The following is an 18436-nucleotide window of genomic DNA, read 5'->3' as shown; positions in this document are numbered from 1 at the left end:
GCCTGATCTACAAGCAAGTTCCAGGCCAGCTAGAGCTGCACAGAAAAATTCTTTCTCAAAACAACCAAAACCAAACCAAACCAAACCAAACCAAAGAATACACACTGTGAATCTTCACTCATATCTTAAAGCTGCTGTTCATATTTATTCTGTGCTTTGTGGAACCTGTGAAACAGATATGGGATAAGAATGAGAAAGACATGCATGGAGAAAGCAGCCTGTGGGATTTCTGCCTTCCTGGGTGAGAGCCCAGGTGTGCGAGTGAGTACGGCTTCCCTTAGCATCGCCAGTACCTGTCACAGACATTCTGGCTGGCATACCTGTATCCTACCCCAAATTTCCTAGCCTAGGGATTAGGCTGAGTTTCCTTCCCCTGGCGTCTCTGATTCCTGTATAGGCCAGCCATTTTGATTACGCTGGCCTCTTGCTTATTAGCCTCTTGGCTCCTGGCCCTCCTTCCCTTTCCTCACAAGGCCCAATTCAGTATGCTGGGAAATGTTCACTCGGGCTGCCCCAGCTGTCTCTGCCTCTGTCCTCCCTTCTATCTACAATAAAACCTCAGTCCCTTAGGAGAGGCCCTGTCCTTTTTTCCTTTCCCTTTTCATTCACAGGCCTGTTATCCCAGGATCTGGGAGGTGGAGGCAGGGGGATTAAGAATTCAAGGCCGGGCTGGTGAGATGGCTCAGTGGGGAAGAGCACCGACTGCTCTTCAGAAGCTCATGAGTTCAAATCCCAGCAACCACATGGTGGCTCACAACCACCCGTAATGAGATCTGATGCCCTCTTCTGGTGTGTCTGAAGACAGCTACAGTGTACTTACACATAATGAATAAATAAATCTTTAAAAAAAAAAAAAAAAGAATTCAAGGCCAAACTCAGCTACCTAGTTAAGGTTCTGCCTATGCTATACAAGACTGTCTCAAAAAAACAAAACAAAAAACAATAACAAAAGGGTTGGAGAGATCCTTAGTGGTTAAGAGCATTGACTGCTCTTCTGAAGGTCCTGAGTTCAAATCCCAGCAACCACATGGTGGCTCACAACCAACCGTAATGAGATCTGACACCCTCTTCAGGAGTGTCTGAAGACAGCTACAGCATGTACTTATATATAATAATAATAATAATAATAATAATAATAATAATAACAAAACAAAACAAAACAAACAGAAACCCCAACCAGCCAACCTTCCAAATCTCACATTGAACAACTCTGTGCTATTCCCATGCTGAAATGACCCACTGTCTTAGATCTACTTTAAAATACCTAGAGTGGGGCGAGGCTAGGGTTCAGCTGGTGGAGTGCTTGTCTAGCTTGCACCACAGAAAGATCAAAGCTTTCTTTCTTTCTTTCTTTTTTTTTTTTTTGTTTTTTTGAGACAGGGTTTTTCTGTGTAGCCCTGGCTGTCCTCAAACTCAGAAATCTGCCTGCCTCTGCCTCCCAAGTGGTGGGATTAAAGGTGTGCACCACCACTGCCCGGCAATCACAAGCTTTATAACAGATGTAGATGTTGAAGGTGAAGCTGCACATCCCTGGCTCCACTTGGCTTCAGGTGCATTTCCTGTGGACCCATGGCTGGGTGGCCAGTGGGACCCTGTGAAGCACCTGATATAGGCTGCTGGAAGGCAGAAATCCCACGGGCTTCTTTCTGCATTCATGTCCTTTATCATTCCTCTACCTTGTCTATTCCACAGGTTCCACAGAGCACAGAATAAATAGGAGTGACAGTGACAGGCAAGTCAAATAAAAGTACATATACTTACACATCAGCCCTCAGTTTGTTCTTAAAGAGGGTCTTATCATGTTCTCATGACCATAAGAAATTCAACATCCTAAACAACTTCACATGAAGTGGGTCGGGAAGCTCTGTGGAGCTGTCAACTTCCAGGTCTAAGAGCATTGAGCCCACCTAAAAGCCCACCTAAACACATGTCTTTTCTTGCTAACGATTCAGATCTGACAAGAAGAAAGTAATGTGTCCATGCTAGGTTTCTCTGATGCCTAGAGACCCTGGACTGAGGAAGAGAACATGCTAGCACCCTGATGGAGAAGGGCCTCTTCGGTCCTTCTGTGCTCTCAAGCTTTGTCAGTTTCCTCTCAGCTGGGCAATGGTCAATGCTAACAATATGTACTGCTCTTGCAGGGCGTCCAAGTTCAGTTCCCAGCGTTCTTGTCCAGCAGCTCACACTCACCTGTAACACCAGCTCTAGGGGATTTCTAGCCCTCTTCTGGATTCCATGGGCACCTGCACTCATGTGCACATAAAAATGCATCTTAAAAAAGAAATCAACCCCCTTTGCTAGAAGGCTGGACAGTAACTCTCCCGTCAGCTAAGAGGCAGCACAGACAGGACAGGAGATCTACATTCTCTGGAAGTGATAGTAAGAAATCAAGTGGTCATAATTTCCTTAAGACTTGAAGCCACACCTTCCAGAGGGGGGAATGTTCGGTGTATCCAGGGAAACACGCAGCTGACGGATTGGCAATTTATCTAGATGAGTTCTGGGAAACATGGACACCCAGTGGTAAATGCATGAGCACAGTCCCTCCTCACTCCTTCCCAAGACTCTAGCCCTATTCCTATGGGGCTCCCTTATATTTTGTTATTTAAAAATCAAATGTCTTAATGTCCTCCTCCTTTTTTTCATTAAGGTAGAGCTCACTATGTAGCCTAGGTTGTTCTTGAAACTGTGATCCTCCAAACTCCCAAATGCTGTGTATGGGTTGAGTGAGAATGGCCCTTATTGGCTTATAGATTTGAATACTTGGACCCCAGTTGCTGACTGTTTGGAAAGGGTTAGATGGCATGGCCTTGTTGGAGTAGGTGTGTCGCTAGGGTTCGGCTTTGTGATTTCAAAAGTCCACAGCTTTTCCAGTTAACTTTCCCTCGCTGTCTTGTGCTCGTGGTTCAGATGTAAGTTCTCAGCTACTGCCCCAGTGGCCATGCTTCCTGTCATGATGTCCATGGACTCTAACCCTCTGAAATCATAAGGCCCCCAATACTTTCATGGTGTTTCAGCACTAACAAAGTAACTAAAACACCAGGTGTGTGACACCACTCCTATAGGTCTCTCACTCAGACAACAGAAATGGCTGCACAGAGCATCAGGGCTGACATCAGCCAGTCAGTGCTCATCCTTCCAGCCCACCTTTTCCAGAGCTGAGCCGTCTCCAGGTGCACCGGGGCCTAAGAGGTTTACTGGCCAGTGAGTAGAACCTAGTCTCCCAAGAGGAGGATCAGGGTACTGGAGAAGGTACACCTACCGTACCCCAATATTCCAACCTTCATTCTGCCCTGAGTAGAAACAACCAGAACATATCCCAGTGGTCAAGTCCGGGATAGGCTGCTCTGGCTCAGCTTAAAGAAAACCTGTCTGTCAGGTCACCTGTGCTTACTTCAAGTGCTGAGTGACACGGATAAGAATGAGCTCCTGGTTACCCCTGAGGATGTGCTGTTCGCACCAATGATGTGGTGTGTAGTCCCAGGATTCCCTCACACCCATGTCCCTGGCCTATGACCATGCACAGCAGCATAGCCAGCTGGACTCTCCTGGGAGATGGATGTATCTATCCCGAGCTGCCCAAGCCACTGACACTGAGAGGAGGAAATCTTAACTTAAATGGCTGCCTGTTGTGGGTGACCACAGGGCTGAATAGGGGCGGCTGACACTGACATCTGGGTGTGCTGCTGCCTGTGGGCTAGCCAGCATCAGCATTTATACTTAGAGAGTGGCCAGCACCAGGACAGCCTGATGCACACCCTTCCAGACACCCACTTACATTCTCAGACCCCTGGCAGATGTGCTCCTGGGCCAGCTCTGTGGCTATCACCTTGACATGTGGCTGGAGGGCATTCCGGGAGCAGCCCTGGATGACAGAAGCGAGGATCAAGAGGCCAGAGGCAGAGGGTGCTTTCTTCAGCATGGCTAAGATCAGTTTCAGAAATACTTCTGGGTTGACGAAGGTGCCAATGAGCTCTGAGGCTCTTATGCACTGCAAGAAAGAGGGGAAGATGCAGAGTTCTGGAAACATGGCCACAGCTAGGCTCCCACTGGTGACTGGGCTTACCCACAGGGCTTCCCACCTGTGGGAGGGCATGATTTACAGGACCTATGGGGAAGCATACATACATCCTCATTTCTTTCATGGGGGAGACCAAGGCAAATGGGACCCAGGACTCTGAAGCCATGTGTCTGCCTCATTTGATACCAGCAGCCTAAGTGTCTCATTCATACAACTAATGCCTCCACACCCTGGGGAATTCAACAATGGCAAGGACAAGGGCCAAATGCACCACCAGCCCCACAGGTTCCTCGATGCTGTCTCCATTAACAAAATACTCACACATGACACAACACAGAGCTGGGCAGCAGCAAGGGCTGCTGGGAAAGGGCTGGAGTGGCTAGAGAGGGAGGCACAAAGCTTGTGGTCCCAGCCAGCTCTGCACCCGCATCATGGAGCAGACAGGAGCAGCACACAGAGCACATGGACATAGCAGCCTGAACACAGCACTTCTCACCAGTCCCTCCTGCTCCTTCATAAACTGTATAGGGAGAGGGAAAATCCTTCATTCTGCTAACAAAACAGATGTTCACAAGTTTCATGATAATGCCCAGGGAAGTAGCTTAGGGAATACCATGCTTGCTGCACAAGCCTGATGATCAGAGTTCAAATCCCCAGCCTCCATGGAAAAGGAGGGAAGGAATGGCAGCCTCCTGTCACCCCAGTACCCAGGAGACAGACACAGGGGACCGTGAAACATGCTGGCTAGGTCTGTGAGCTCCTGCTTCCGTGAGAGACCCTGTCATCAGTGGACGGCAACTGATATCCAGTGTTAAATTTGGATTTCCATAAGCCCCCACACAATTGCACATGTACTCAATACAAATAAGTGCACATACGTACGTAAACACACATGAGCGGATTCCGCTCCCCACCCTGCGCCCCCCACATTTTGTGTGAAAATGACATAAGTGTATCTGGGTTAGAAAAGCCAGTCTCTTAGGCCAACTGCTGACAGCCTGGTCACTGGAAGCAGAGCCTGCTGCATGTGCCCTGTGAACTCAAAGGTGAAACCAAGTGGCTGAATAAGGGGGTGGGGGTGGTGAGAAGGGCAGGAGGAGGATCCACACCTTTACCTAGCTTGTGACTACAGAACTGATGTCTATAGAGCTGAGAGCTTTCCCAGTTGCATGGTAGGATACTCACACTGCTGACCACAGCCTTCTCTTCATCGCTGCATGCCTGATGCAGGGTTCTGAGGATGATCTCCAGGTGCTGTGTGATGTGGTCCTCTGCATGCAGCAGCAGCACCGGCAACAGCTGCGCTGCCTTCACCCGAGTCCCCACGACCCAGTCGGTGATGTCATGACAGATGGCAGGAAGCACCTTGGAGAGGTTCCTGAAGACCAGCTCTCGGCAGCCCAGACCAGGGCGGCTCTCTAGGAGAAAATGGGAGCCCATGAAAACAGCTTCAGGGGCTGTGCAGCAAGTGCTTAGTTATACCTTCAGTCTGACTGACTGAAAGTTCACAATGTCTCAAGACAAGAGAGCTAGGCTTGGTAGCTTGCAACTGCACTGAGGCAGGAGGATTCCTAAGTTTGAGACTAGGTTTAGTTACATAAATTCCAGGTTATTCTTGGGTGCAGAGTGAGACCCCATTTCAAACAAAACAAAACAAACAAAAAAACCCCAATCAACTAAAACAAAATACCCAAAGTCCACCCCCTGTTCCCCCCCAAAGAAAAGAGGGTCATAATCATAATGTAAAGTATTTCTCAACAGGCAGTAGTGTCACACACCTTTAATCCCAGCACACCAGAATCAGAGGCAGGTGGATCTCTGATTCAAGGCCAGCCTGGTCTACAGAGTGAGTTCCAGGACAGCCAGGGCTACACAGAAAAACCCTGTCTCAAAAAACAAAACAAAACAAAAAAGTAAGGCTATATGAAGTATGACAATAAGAAACCACAGTGGGACACACCTGCAAATACCACATACCCTGAAGTAACCTTAGCTCTGGGGCTTCCCCTTGCCCTGACCCAATGGTCCTGCATTCTGCACTAGTGTCATCTCCAGCATCTTCAGTCAGTGGACTTAAACAGCAGACTCTGTGGAAGTTGTTTCCCCATTCATTTCCAAAGTCCTGACTTGGGGCTGTTTAAGGGTGCTGTGCTGAACCCTACCTAGTACACAGTTACTCATGGGCTCAGGCATTTACCTTTCTTGGTGCCAATATCTAGTTTGGCTACACTATACCATAGGTACGCCTTAGAAGGAAGCACCTGCCTACAGCGACAGCACCACTCCACTTCCCTGCCATGCCACAGCCAGCCTTCAAAGTAGCCTGGAAGCATCTAGCAGCATCTTTTGGAGGTCCAATCTCCACTCCCCAATGCCAACACCACCATGTTTATAGGCTTTGTGTTGTTTGTGTTACCATCCTGGGTGATGTTTTTCCAAATTCTGTAGTCACTTTCTTGGTCTTTTTACCTTCTGAACACTGTGTATGTGTGTGTGTGCATGCACGTGTGCACACAACAGGGACTGAACCTACAACCTCACATCTGCTAAGCAAGCACTCTACACTGAACTATATCCCAAGTGCCTCATGGGGGATGCTAAGCAGGTAACTTAGCACTAAGCCACAAGCTCCTCATTGGTGGATTCTAGTCAAGTTTTACTGCTGAGCCATATATCCTGCCCAGTCCCTTGTTGGTGGATTCGAGATGAATGCTGTGCCTCTCAGCCACACCCTCAGCATCTAAGTTTCCCTCTGAATGCACCTTATAGCCTAGGACTACACACATTTCTCCTGCCTCGGCCTTCAGACATTTGCCACCAATCCTGGCCATGGAGGCGGACGGGACAGTGCTGGCTCTTGGTGTGTGCAGTTGCCAGCGTGTAGTCTACATACAATAAGACACATACTAACAGTTCAGCATCCATGCTGTGCCAATTTCAGTGTCCAGTGGGCATGTGGCCAGAGGCTGCTCTACAGGACAGCATGGATATGAATGCCTCCACTGTACAGAGCACGCCACGGTTCCAGGGCACTGGAACCCACAGAATACTTTGGCACCATGTAGATCCAGTGTTGGGAATCACTGGCCCAGTTGTTTCCATTTACCTTTACTGGGAGAATTAAGTATGTTTTTTTGAGGCAGGGTCTAACCATGCTGTCCTGGCTGGCCTCAAGTTACAGCAATCCTCCTGCCTCAGCTACTTTTACTTTCTTATAATCACTGTAACAAGTATCTGTAAACATAATTGTCTCAAATCTGACACAAATTTAGATAAATGCTATAAACAGAACTGAGTCAAACACCGAGTCAAAAGGCATGCACGTTAATGTCCTCAGACACAAGCTGAGCCATCACCTGGAACCAGGACTGACCTACTCTCACACAAGCAGGCATACACTCAGTACCATCTGAAAATGCTTAGGTTTGCCAATGGTTTCCCAGGCCTGCTTCAGAGGCTGACGCAGAGGCCCACAAGGTCAAGGTAGTCCAGGCAACTTAGACCCTATCTAAATATGCCTCAGTTGGTATTGTTTGCTTAGCATGCATGAGGCCCTGGTTCCACTTCCAGTATCATAAAATGAGGGCACAGTGGTAAATGCCTGTAAGTATTTTGGACATAGAAGCAGGGGGATCAAAAGTCAAAAGCCATTCTCAGCTATAGGCTATTTGAGGCCAGCCTGGGTTGTACCTCATAAAGAAAACCAAAACTACAAGTAAGAAGAAGGCAGGGGTATGAGGTCTTAGGTTCAATCCCCAGCATCGTAAACAAATAAACAAAAGCCAAGGCTCAGGAGATGATTTGGTGGGTAAAAGTCTGCCAACCCCACAACCATGTTTAAAAACAGAACAAGGCCAGATATAGTGGCAGGCTTCTGTAATCTGAGCTCTCCTGTGGAGATGAAAAGCAGAGATAGGAGTCTCCTTCAGAAGCTCTCAGGCCAACTAACTGGAGTAATTAACTCAGCCGCAGAAATGGCAGATCCTGCTTCCAGAACAAGGTGGAAGGAAGGCTAAGATCAACTCCACGAAGTCAGCCTATGATCATCACGTGTGCCATGCCTTTTGTGTGCCTGTACATTCTCACACATGATTGGTAAACCAGTTCTTTTAAACTGTTCATTGTGTGAGTGCATGCCACAGCACACGTGAGGGTCAGAGAACAACTTGTGGGAGTCAGTTCTCCCCACCATGTGGGCCCTAGGAATGAAATCCAGGCAGCAGGCATCTTTTCCTACTGAAGTATCTTGCCAGCCCAAATAAATAAAGTGTGAAAAACCCAAAGCTAATTCTCACACCTTACCTCCCTACCCGCAAGTAATGAATAACCCTTCTTACACATCCTTGTAGATGTTTGTGGTGGCTATTCCTGGTTGTCAACTTAACTACATCTGGAATGAACTATAATCCAGAGATGGAGGGCACACACCCATGATCCAGATCTTGAGGTTGGAAGACACAGAATCTTGACATGGGATGGCATGGGAAGACCTGGATCAGGGATGACACACGATTTTGATCCAGATCTAGAGGCATAGTGGCCATGAAAAGCTTAGGCCCAAGCAAGGTGGTATACGCCTTTAATCCCAGGAGACTGAGGCAAGCAGATCTCTGAGTTCAAGGCCAGCCTGGGACAGAGCAAGTTCCAAATCCAGGCACGGTGGCACACACTTTTAATTTGGGCCATAACTTCTGCTGGAGTTATGCTGCTACATAAGAACAACAGAAAAAGGAAGGGTTCCTTCTCCTTCACCTGCCTGCATTTACTTGCCAGCACATCTGTTAGAACCTACTTCTACAGAAGACCAGCTGAAACAACTAGCCTCACGGGACTGAGCAACTACTAGATTCTTTGAGTTCGAATCCACAGCTGTCCATTGTTGGGTTAGTTGGACAGCAGGCTGTAAGCCACTCCAATAAATTCCTAAGTTCTGTGACTCTAGAGAACCCTGACTAACACACTGTTTAAATATACCCCTCATCAACATCCAAGTGTCAGGACTCAACTCTGTCCTGGGCTGACAGCATTACTTGGGACACTGTTTCTTTTGGGGTGGGTGGGGGTAGGAGGGACTGCTATGTAAATAGGCTTCTTTCTCTTATGATTCATTCAAGCTGTGGCACATGTTTGGTTGAGGAATGTCCTATCTTGCCACCTCACTTGCCATCTTACCTAGTCTCTCCCAAATGGGCACACGTGGGCTGCTTTCCTCTGGAGCTCACAAAGAGAATGTTGCTGGGGAGAGTTTCATTGTTGCCTAGTGTCTACCCTGGAGTGGGTGCTAATAAGCACCACACCCGCCATCCTAAGAAACCTCCAGTGTCCATGCGCGCTGGCTTTCTGCCAGCCATGCTTGTTTCACAGTCTAGAGTCACTAGAGTCTAGAGTGATTATCACTTGGTTTACAGGCAGGCTAGGTCAGTGACCTTGCATCTAGAAGTAGAAGTCTATTAGCACAGATAAGGAGGGAGAAAGGCCTTAGGGTCCCAGTCTCATTTACTCAAGTCCAAGTCCAGAAGTGCAGAGACCTCAGTGCTGTCTAGAAACTTTCTTTGAGGGAAATAACTACAACATGATAGCAGACAAAAGGCAGAAAAAGACAGCCTAAGCAGGCCACGTCTGCAAGAGCCCTTAGAGATTTGAGAGACAATGGACCCTTCAGTAGAACAGCCAGGGACATCTGCAAAGCCAGACACCATGGCAACAGGCAGCCATCTGCTTAACTGCCAAAACCAACAGAAAAGGTGAAGTCATGTCAGGTACAGTGAAGCAAAGGGGATTCCACTTGAAGGGACTGGGGAGGGAGACAGGAAGGAAGATAAAAGCTAGTGCAGAAGTCAAAGCTCACAGTTTCAGAGGATCAGAGATGCTAGGGTTCTGGGAGCAGGGGAATCTGACTTCTATGGAAATGGTTCTCTTCCTCTCCTGGCATCTCACTTTTTTTTTTTGATTTTCGAGACCAGTTTCTCTGTATAGCCCTAGCTGTCCTGGAACTCACTCAGAAGACCAGGCTGGCCTCAAACTCAGAAATCCACCTGCCTCTGCCTCCCAAGACTTTTTTTTTTAAAAAAGATTTATTTATTTCATGTATGTGAGTACACTGTAGCTGTCTTCAGACACACCAGAAGAGGGCATCAGATCTCATTATGCATGGTTGTAAGCCACCATGTGGTTGCTGGGAATTGAACTCAGGACTTCTGGAAGAACACTGACTGCTCTTAATTGCTGAGCCAACTCTCCAGCCCGGCATCTCACTCTTGTCTAAAAGGCCTGCCCTGTAGGCTACTAAGGCAGAATGACCTGCCCTTGAGAAGAGGAAAAAGCTCCCACAGTGCCAGCAGCTTTTTTCTTCCAATCCTATTCAAGTTTGTATCTCAAACACCCAGACGGAATGCAGGCAGAGCAGGCAGATGGATGGGCACAATGACACACACTCAAAGGGAGCCTGCTCATTTCCAGACCAGCTTTTTTGTTTTGTTTGTTTTTAAGAATAAGAAAGAAAGGACAAGGCCCTGTGTCCTCCTGCACCCTCAGCACTTACTGGCATTACTGGCAAATAATTCTAGGGGAAAGATGTTTCAAAGGAAAACTGCTGCTTCCACCACAACTAAAAAACTTGGAAGGTGCTGTCACCAGAGCCCTGCCACTGGCAGTCTGCAGGAACTTGAGGACACTTTATTCAGTAAAAACTGATTTGGAGGCAATGAACTGCAACCTTCCTTGCTGCCCCACTCAGCACTTCATTATAAAAGTGGCTCAGTGGGTACAGGCTCTGCCATGCAAGCCAGATGACCTGAGTTCAATCCCCAGAGCCCTCGTAAGGATGGAAGGAGAGAACAACTCCAAAGTTGGCTTCTGACCTTCTGTGCTACAGTGCACAGGTGTGCACCCCTACACTGTCCACAGCCACAGAAACTAATAAGGTTCAAAAAAATACGTGCAAGTGGAGATTTGGGTGCTGGAGAGAGGGCTCAGTGGTTAGGAGTGCTTGCTGCTCCTGCAGAGGACCTGGGTTTGGTTCTCAGCACCCTTGCTGAGGAGCTCGCAGATGGTATGATGCCCTCTTCTGGGACTCCAAGGGCAGTACACAAATCCATGCTGCCAACAAAATTGGGGGACAGGGGGTGCTGCTCTTCCAGAGGTCTTGAGTTCAATTCCCAGCAATCACATGGTGGCTCATAACCATCTCTAGTGGGATCCGATGCCCTCTTCCGGTGTGTCTGAAGACAGTGTGTGCATATAAATAAAATAAGTAATTCTTTTTTTTTTTTTTAAAGATTTATTTATTTATTATATGTAAGTACACTGTAGCTGTCTTCAGATGTACCAGACGAGGGCGTCAGATCTCATTATGGGTGGTTGTGAGCCACCATGTGGTTGCTGGGATTTGAACTCATGACCTTCCGAAGAGCAGTCGGTGCTCTTCCCCGCAGAGCCATCTCACCAGCCCCCAAATAAGTAATTCTTAAACAAACAAATAAAAAATAAAAATAAAAACAAGGGGCTGGAGAGATTGCTCAGCAGTTAAGTTTAAGAGCACTTGCTGCTCTTCCAGAGGACCTAATTTTGGTTCTTAGCACTCAGATTTGGTGGCTCACAACTGTGGCCTTCACAAGCATGCACATGGTACAGACGCAGGCCAAGAACTCATGCACATAAAATAAAAATAAATAAATTAAAAAAAAAAAATAAAACCTTACATTTGTTTGTAAGTTGAGCATAAACCATGGTAGAGGTGTTGGCATTACTACCTCTCTGTCCTAGGCAAGCAGAAGCCTGAACTTGATTAAACTGATCCAGGTGCTACCCGAAGTATGTGTGGTCACTGGCAACTGTAAGTGCTGTGTGGCTCAGCTGTAGTCAGGCAGTTTATGCTAGCAGGCTGAAGTCCCCCTTCAGTGGCAGGAAAAATGTACATATCATATCTTGGCCACTCTTCTGAGCTCCTCTGTCCCTGAACATTGTTTCAGTTGCCTCTTGGGTTGGAGGCAAATCCACCTATGAAGCACTGAGGGTCACTGCTAGGAACAGTGATGGGCTAAGATTTGACAAGACGCATTGTGCCAAGCAGAGATGTTTGGCCACAAGAGAGCGTGACTTGACAACTAAAAAACAGAGTGGCCACAGCCAGGAGGGTACAAGGGATGAGCCAGTGATGCTCACATCTCTTCTCAGTTTCAGACATGTTTTTTGACAAAGTTCAAACCCATAGCTCGAACAGTCAGTTTTGGGGATGTAAGGGGTATTTGTACACAGCCCCCTAGACGACATAGGTCCCAGGACGGTAGGTAGAGGGCCAGGCTCAGGGGTGGGAAGGGCAGGAGCAAGGAGGACTAGGGTAAGGGTCTGAGTTCACATGGTAAGGCCTGATGGACAAAATGCTGCACACTTGAGCTTCCAATTCTAATCCTACACTGAAGTAACTTCAAAGGGTAATGACCAAATCCATAAAACCCAACACTCTGCTGCTGGTTACAGTGACTTAAATTCTAAATCCACCCTGCTCAGATGAAGAATGAGCTCTGAGCAGAAGCTGTTCTAATGGTTCAGAACCAGAACCTGAGATGCCTGTAACTACTGCCAGAAACAAGCTTTTTGTCCCTGACTTAGATCCAAAGAGAGACTTCCAGAATTTGAGCATGGGAAGCTGGTCAGTGGAGACAAGGAGCATGCAATTACACCTCCCAAGTCCCTCCATTCAAGCCCCTCACTTAGACAAGTCAAGTGCGCTGTCTTTGCAAGACAGTCACTGCCTCCCACACTCTCCTTGCTCCTGGTAGCAAGATCTGTTACAGTCAAGGTAGGGACTTCCCTGCACTTCAAGGCCAGTCTATCCTTCGGACACTGACTGTCAACTGTGTGGCATGACCTTGGACAGCAAGGGCAGAGCTGCTCGGCTGCTGCACAAAAACTAAGAGATGGGGACATAGCTCAGTGGCAGGAGACTTGGTATCACACATGTGAGACACTGAGCTTAAAACCGAATAGCTTACACACAAAAATGATAAACACACAAACAGCTTCCACAACTCAGTTCTACATGTGGAAAACTGTGCTCTCAACCTGACTTATCAAATCGGAAGAAACCCATCTTACAACTGCTGCCTGTACCTTTCTCAGAACTGGAGTGGCTTCCTTCTGGGAAGGACTGGGAAGACCCTCAGGAGCAGAGACTCTGACTGGAGGGGGAGGTTAACAAGAGGCCTGGATTCAGTAACTCAGCAGAAGAGAATTCAGGAGCAGCCTCGGTGCCACTGCCATGTCCACAGCCCACCAGATCCTAATCCCGCCTCTAGGGCTAGGAAGGAGCCACCCAGGAGCTGGGGGACAGTGCCTGCCACCGGTTACATTTCTGTTCTTGTCAGGATGTAATGCTGGTTGTTTTTAAGAGATAAGCTTGCCTGAAAACAGAGGTCTCAAAGCCCACGCAGCCAGCAGCTGGGTTGTGGGCAGAGACCCTCCTCACAGTGGAGCCTGTTAAACAGGCACAAACATGGGCTTCAGTTACGCCGATGTAGGACAAGTGGGCGCTCACAGAAGACCCTGCCTCAAGTGCACAACACACACGGGAAGACAAATGCTACTCCTCCCTGACCTGCAGGCTTAGTTGGCTCTTGATGAAAGGATGAAGCCTGCCCAGGTACCATTCCTGAAACTTTCAGTAGTGCTGCAGAGGCCTGGCCCAGGTACAGGTTCCTGCACATGCTCAGAAGGGAGTTGTGGACAGCTGACTGCACATCTGGACGCTTCTGGGAAGTCCTCCCCTTCTTTAAAAACGAGGCCAGAGGTAGGAAAAGATCAGGTCCTGAGAGACAGAGGGCAGAGGCTGGCAGCATCCAGGGAAGGTGGGACCCTTCTCTGTGATCTCCAAATAGGGACCTAGTAAGCACTGGGCTCAGCAGCACCTAGGCTACCAGTGCCTTCTCCAGGACCAAGAACAAATGCCCCTCACACACCCCCATCTGCTGTGCCCCACCCCCGTACCACTTACCATGCTCAGGGTAGTTGGGAGGAGGAGGTGAAGCAAAGTCCAATTTGTCCTTTAGATCTGCCTCGTTCTCCTCCTGCCACTGCAGCCCGACCTTCTCCCAGAGGCTAGTGGCTATCTGCCTGCAACACAGCAAGACAGGAGTGGCAGTGAGGTCTGGGTGCTGAAAGACCCTCTCCATGAAGGCCCTGACCACAGAAGCCTCAGGGAATCGCCTGCTGGGCTGGGGAGAAGGGTTAGGCAGCAGTTATTGCTTGGCAGCAGTGGCCTTCTGACCAGCTCTGACTACATGGTGACAATACCAGCAGGGGCCTGATGTCCACCTATGGGCCCACCTGGGTCTTAATGATGAACAGTTCATATGACACAGGACCACATAACACACGGAATAAGGGGATGGACAGATTCTTTGGGCAACTCTGGAACAGAGAACTGCCACTGGGGAGAAGCTCTTGTTCCAAATCAGCCTGACCCTGGAGGCCTAGGGGACACTACACCGCCCACCTGCCCAGCGGGACACTTACCGGATCTCAGGCATTTCATCGCTGAAGCTGCTGAGCAGCAGTGGGATGAGCTTGTGTAAGAAGGAGTAGCGGTCACGGAGATTCAGCAGCCATCCCCCCACCACTGAGGTCACTGCCTGCCGAACCTGCCACAAGAGAATAGGAGAGTGTCACTCATAGTCCCTGGGAAGGGTGGTACAGAGTCCTGCTGCTGGAGGACGCCTGTCTGCCACACAGCAGTATGGAGATTACCACAGCACTGGACTTCCACTCTGTCCTCCTCTGCAAGGCCCTATGCACTAGGCCCTGCACTGAAATTCTCCCAGGGGATGGGCACATGAAGACATTTCTATTAACAGAAGCACATGGTTTCAAGACTGTCAAGCAGAAAAATCCCAGTACCTGAGGGACATCATCGAAGAGTCTTTGAGCAAAGTGGGAAAGAACATCATCCACCGAATTCCCATTGCCGAACTGGATCACAGTGCCCGTGGCTTCAATGACAGCTACCCGGACCTTCCAGTGCTGGTGGGAGATGGTCTGCATCAGGGGGCTTATCAGGGACTCCGACTGCATGTGGAAGTGTTCTGTGGGATAGGGAGGCTGCTGGTTATGAGATACAGTTGCAGCACGGGGCCCTGTTCTGTGGCTACCATCAAACCTTTCCTCTGGACTCGTAAATCAGCCTCTGCTAGTCTCAACTCCCACTTTTCCTCTCTAGTGGTGCTGGAAGCTGCCTATGTTTCAGGCATCCTGGGAGACATGTACACCTATTTCACAAGGTTGGCTCCCTCCTGGGAAAACTTTCAGTTTAACTATCAGCACTAGGCAGTGCCTCTTATTTTTCCAAACTCTAGCCTAGAAGGAAAAAAGGGAAGGCTCTGATCAAGCAGAGCTGTTAGAATGGTAGAAATAAACAAAAGGGAGGTGGAGAGAAACAGTCTCCCTTCACCCTGGAAGTTAGTGATCTGAGTCAGAAACACAGAAGACACTGGAGTGGAGGAACAAGTTCACAATCTTGAGCTGTCTTTTTCCACATGAGTCCCATAACTTTTGCATAAAATGATCATGAAATGGGTGTGGCGCATGTCTGAGATTCTAGCACTCAGGAGGCTGAAGCAGAAGCATAGATAGTTTAGTGTGATGCTAGCCCGGGCTACACGGTGAGATCGTGTTTCGTGCCCCCTCCCATCCGAAATCATCGTACGAAGACACCAGCCCACTTTAGTTAAGTTTCTGGAGCTCTAGGTACCCAGAGAAGAGGATCGACGCTTACCCGGAGTGGCACGCGCCAGAGCGGCTGCGCACTCGCAACCTTCCCGGCGCACCGCGGCGAAGGGATCGAGCAGCGCGCCCCGCAGCGAGCGCACCGCGTCGTCCAGGTGGGGCGCGAGCGCGGAGCCGCCCAGGTCTACGGCCAGGTGGAGCAGCTGCACGAGGGCAAGACGCAGCTCTTCGCAGGGTTCAGGCGGCGGCCGCGTGGGTTCAGGCCGGGCCAGGCGCGCGGTGAGCGCGGGCAACAGGCGCGGCAGAGCGTCGCGGGGCCGCGCGGCGCGCCGCAGGCCTAAGTCCAGCAGGTGAGCAGCCAGCGCGCGGCAGCCCTCGGCCGGATCGGTCAGAAGTCGCAACAGGCGCGGCAGCAGCAGACGAGCCCAGGGGCCCTGGAAGGCAGCGGAATCCGCTCCGGGCCGCACCGCCTCTTCCAGTGCGTGCTCTAGAGCCTCCAGAGCGCGCCGCCGCCCCAGCTTACTTTCGGTCTCCAGCCCCGGTAGCAGGCGGCCTAGCGCGCGGGTCAGTTCCGCTGCTTCAGCCGCCTCGACGAAGCCCGCGGCCACCTCCGCCTCCGCCGGCGCCGCCATCTTGAGCGCGTTGCCTGTCTCCAAGGGAACCGGCGCTAGTACGACGGTCGTAGCACGCTTTACGGCAAGACTTCCGGCCGGCTCGGTTGCTCGTGGCTGAGTGTGCGCCTCTTAGGAGTATTGCTGGGGGAGGGGCAGGGAGTAATGGGCGGTGGGCGGGGCCAGGGGAAGTGGGCGGACAAAGGGCTCAGTAGGCGGAGTGACGGGCAGGAGGACGAGAGAGGGGGAGACGAGAAAGTGTAATTGGCTGGGTCCAGAAGTCGAGGGTGGGGCGCTAACCTCGAGGGCGAGGCGGAAGGCAGCAAGCTCCGCAAGGGCCTTGGGTGAAAGAGGTAGTGGGCGGTACTAGGGGGTGGTAGGCGGGACACGGGCCTCTTGGGTAGGGGCTTAGAGTAAAGAGAGGGGAATAAGGGGTAATGGGAGGGTAAAGAATCAAATAGGCGGGGCGTGGACTTTGGGAACGTTGCAGGAGGTGGCAGGCGGAGCCCGGGCTTTTGTGGGAGGGGCGAAGAATAAGGGTGTAAGGGAAGGGAGCGGGGGAGAGGGTAGTGGGTTGGGTAGGGGGTAGGTGGGCGGGGCATGGGCCGCGCGGCTGGAGGACAAGGTTCAATAGGTGGGTTGCAGGTGTAGGGAAGGGACGTAAAAGCTCGAGGGTGGGGTAGGGGTCTGAGTAGGGTGAAGCGTGAGGAATGAGGGGCCTGAGACAAGGGCTGATCGATGGGACGCAGGTCTTGGGGCGTGGCAAATGGCTGGGGGCGGGGCCAAGGGTGGGGCTGGCCTATCCCTGAGTCTGGAACTTGGCCAGAGGGGCTAAGCTTCCCCATGCCCGCACCTTCAGGTTCCTTTCCCCAGGGGCAGCTTAAGCTGAGGTTCTTAATGATGTAGATATGGGTGATCCTTACTGGATAACTCAGAGGTCATTGAGAAGTCAGATGTGGATCTGCCACACGGGTCCTACCTCAGTTTAGGCATGCAGTATCCTCGATGGCTGGAAGTGTTTTAGGGGGACAGAGATGGTATTGCCAGTGGTCAGGGCCCCTGCTGGGCACTCCTAGTCCTGGTGCTGAGCCTGACTCTGTGCTGCATGACCTTCCCAATAAGCAAAATAGGGTGTGGGTGCTTCCAGACCTGGGCATCCAGACATGTCACATCTGAGAACAGTCCTGTGATGTTGGGGGTTGGGCCTTTTTGTTGTTGATATTAGTTTTGTGGGAAATTGGTGTGAACAGGTGACCCTTAGGTGTTTTGAAAGTGGTGTGGAAGCTTTAGGGAACCATGTAAAATGGCTGGGGGTAACAAAAGAGTTTTGAAGAGAGGTGATTGGCTGAGCAAAGGCATGGTATTAGAGGTGTCACGGACTCGTGTGTCCAAGTCTTAAGCCTAGTACATCAGAGTGGGATTGTTTGGAGACAGGATCTTTGCAGATGTCATGATTCAGACATTAAGGCTTAGCTGCTGTCCTCATAAGGGGAATTTGGCATAGATGTGCAAGCCGTGAGAAGGCGGCTTTGTGAATGTTAGGCGGGCAGACATCAAGCCCAGGGAAGCAGTCCTCTCAAACTTCATCTTAGATTAGCGTCCTGGTATGTGAGGGTTAGGGTCTGCTGTGGAAGCTGCAGCTTGTAGTGCTTGTCTGTAGCCAGGGGAATTCTTAGGGGAAGGAGAAAAATAGAAGTGTCTTGTAGGGAGCAAGGGAATGTGCAGGACAGCCAGGGAATGGCCTTTGTGTTTCTGCTGGGAGCCAAGGAAGGTGCTTTAAGGGGAGCACTGAAAGCTAAGTCTGCACTTGTAAGGATGCATATGGCTGCTTCGAGGGCTGGGGTGGGCCCGTAGGTCACCTCTCCTGTTCCTTCCATCTAAATACAACTAAATACTGCACAAGTGACAGCCAGTAGGACAAGGACTTGAGAGCTGAAAATAAATACACTGGCCCGGAACTCAGAACTCGAGCTATGTCCCTGACTTTTCTTTTTCTTTGATTTCTGAGCCAGGGTCCCAGAGAGGCCTACCACACACAATGGCCAACAGATACAGGCAAGTCTTCTGGGAAAACCCCTCTCTCTGG

The 18436-nt window shown here is 50.1% G+C and overlaps 1 protein-coding gene and 1 long non-coding RNA gene across 3 annotated transcripts in view; one reads left to right on the top strand and one right to left on the bottom strand.

Moving 5' to 3' along the window:
• The window catches only part of Dnaaf5 (dynein axonemal assembly factor 5), a 37925-nt gene extending 20851 nt beyond the window's left edge, over window positions 1-17074 (bottom strand). For both annotated transcript variants that reach the window (XM_031338465.1, XM_031338466.1), the window contains exons 1-6: window positions 15789-17074; window positions 14915-15099; window positions 14534-14658; window positions 14013-14131; window positions 5207-5439; window positions 3779-3991 (exon numbers count right to left, since the gene is read on the bottom strand). In XM_031338465.1, the coding sequence (XP_031194325.1) occupies window positions 3779-3991; window positions 5207-5439; window positions 14013-14131; window positions 14534-14658; window positions 14915-15099; window positions 15789-16371 (1458 nt within the window). In that variant the 5' untranslated portion in view covers window positions 16372-17074. The remainder of the gene's footprint in view (window positions 1-3778; window positions 3992-5206; window positions 5440-14012; window positions 14132-14533; window positions 14659-14914; window positions 15100-15788) is intronic.
• LOC116068644 overlaps window positions 16172-18436 on the top strand; it is a 3221-nt gene continuing 956 nt past the window's right edge. Inside the window, exons 1-2 of the long non-coding RNA XR_004109648.1 lie at window positions 16172-16703; window positions 18363-18436. The exon at window positions 18363-18436 is cut by the window's right edge and continues 956 nt beyond it. This is a non-coding gene — a long non-coding RNA (uncharacterized LOC116068644). The remainder of the gene's footprint in view (window positions 16704-18362) is intronic.

The sequence above is a fragment of the Mastomys coucha genome, unplaced genomic scaffold, assembly GCF_008632895.1.
Source record: "Mastomys coucha isolate ucsf_1 unplaced genomic scaffold, UCSF_Mcou_1 pScaffold22, whole genome shotgun sequence".
In the NCBI taxonomy this organism is placed as follows: Eukaryota; Metazoa; Chordata; class Mammalia; order Rodentia; family Muridae; genus Mastomys; species Mastomys coucha.
This window is presented reverse-complemented; position numbering and strand designations above follow the sequence as displayed.